The sequence below is a fragment of the Macrobrachium nipponense genome, chromosome 1, assembly GCF_015104395.2.
Source record: "Macrobrachium nipponense isolate FS-2020 chromosome 1, ASM1510439v2, whole genome shotgun sequence".
Classification (NCBI taxonomy): domain Eukaryota; kingdom Metazoa; phylum Arthropoda; class Malacostraca; order Decapoda; family Palaemonidae; genus Macrobrachium; species Macrobrachium nipponense.
In genome coordinates, this window is record NC_087200.1 from 178177744 (window position 1) to 178179473 (window position 1730).

Consider the following 1730-nt stretch of genomic DNA (forward strand, 5'->3'; position numbering starts at 1 on the left):
GTAACTATCTAAGGCCCGGGACGCAGTGTTACCATACGGAAACACCACAGGCGGATGGACAGATGAAAAAAAAACAGAGTATAGTATCTCTCATTCATTGACTCACTATTCGACCAAGCAGGTCCACTAGTTTCAACAACTCCAATACGTCTTTTCTTGAAAAATCCTACCACAACTGCAACATCTTCAATTTACGGATTACCTAAACACGCACGGTGTGACCTTCTCTTAACAGCCACAACCCTTTAACAGCTCTTTGTTTAACCTTCCTATAAGAAATAAGTGGTACCAAATCCCGTGACAACCACATTCTACCTTACGATAGTAACCCTATTAGATTTTTCCACTAGACAATGAACCCATCAATTAACAACAACTACAATGGAGACTTTTCTAATGGCCGATCAGAATCTTTCATTTAACAACCCAAAGAGTGACCTTCCCTTGTCAATTCATTTGAAACTTTCCTTTCAACAACCTCACTACAACTTTTCCCGATCAAGAACCCACAGAAAATGCAACCCGACCGAAAATCGAGAGGTTGGGTAGGGTTCGACGATGATGGAGGTGGTTGACGTGAAGGATAGGGAGGGGGAACCTGATGAGGGAAGGGGCATTGCAAAGACGTACAAGTGAGGAATCTGAAGGTTAGAAAAACTCTAAAAGGCCTAGCATCAAAAAAGACGGGAAAGGGAGAGAGATAGAGAGGATGGGAGTTCAATTGTTCTACGATTGCTGAGGAAGAATTTGTTTTTATCAGAATGTTCTAAAAGCTTGAGAGAGAGAGAGAGAGAGAGAGAGAGAGAGAGAGAGAGAGAGAGAGAGAGAGAGAGAGAGAGAGAGAGAGGTTAAATTCTGGTACGATGACAGAGAAAGTAGTGGGTAAAAATGTTCTGAAGTCATTGAGAGAGAGAGAGAGAGAGAGAGAGAGAGAGAGAGAGAGAGAGAGAGAGAGAGTTCAGCGTCAAAACAAAAGGCAAATATTAAAAATGAGAGAGATTTCGCAAAGGGATGTATCTTCAGCTCGCTAGCTACTCTGTGAAATCGGTCGATTCACAAACCGAGGCAAATGCAAACATAAACACACACCTAGCGGTGTACTGTATACCTGTGCAAACAGGACATCAACTACTTCAAAGAGACCTCCATGCCAGGACACAATCATTCTGAGTCTCTGTTGCAGCCCCGGGTCAAATAAGCCTGCCGCCGAATTCAAAGCGAACGATAAAAGAGTCACAGAACCTCATTCAAAGTGAAGAACCTGGTATGAAAGCGATCCTCAATATCACTCCAAGAGAGAGAGAGAGAGAGAGAGAACTTGTCACACTTGAAATGAAGTCATAAAAGACTATTCTCTCTAGAAGACTATTCTATGATTTACCCCGCAATGAGGAGCTTCATCAAATAACAATAATAAAGATATAAAACATTTTATGAGGTGTAACTTAACATCGTTCTCACATAACCCTTTACCTCTGGGTAACTGAGCAATAGGTTTTGAAAACAAGAAGAAAAATTACAAGAAATGATTTTTATTTTTACTCAATACAAGGTAAAGAACAGCCAGAAAGCCAATTCAGAGAGAGAGAGAGAGAGAGAGAGAGAGAGAGAGAGAGAGAGAGAGACTGAAGACAGATCTGTTGCAGCAGGATATTTTCCGTCTCCACTTCTATTCCGACAATTCCTGACGTTCAACTCAGATAGGATATCAGACGTTCAGACCCCGTTTA

General features: G+C 41.6%; 1 protein-coding gene across 1 annotated transcript in view; it reads right to left on the reverse strand.

Annotated features, from left to right (window-relative positions):
- Positions 1–482: 482 nt before the first annotated feature.
- LOC135219010 (uncharacterized) overlaps positions 483–1730 on the reverse strand; it is a gene marked incomplete at its 5' end in the record, with an annotated part of 15734 nt that continues 14486 nt past the window's right edge. The window contains 2 exons of the mRNA XM_064255446.1: positions 483–641; positions 1723–1730. The exon at positions 1723–1730 is cut by the window's right edge and continues 166 nt beyond it. Coding sequence (XP_064111516.1) covers positions 483–641; positions 1723–1730 — 167 coding nt within the window. The remainder of the gene's footprint in view (positions 642–1722) is intronic.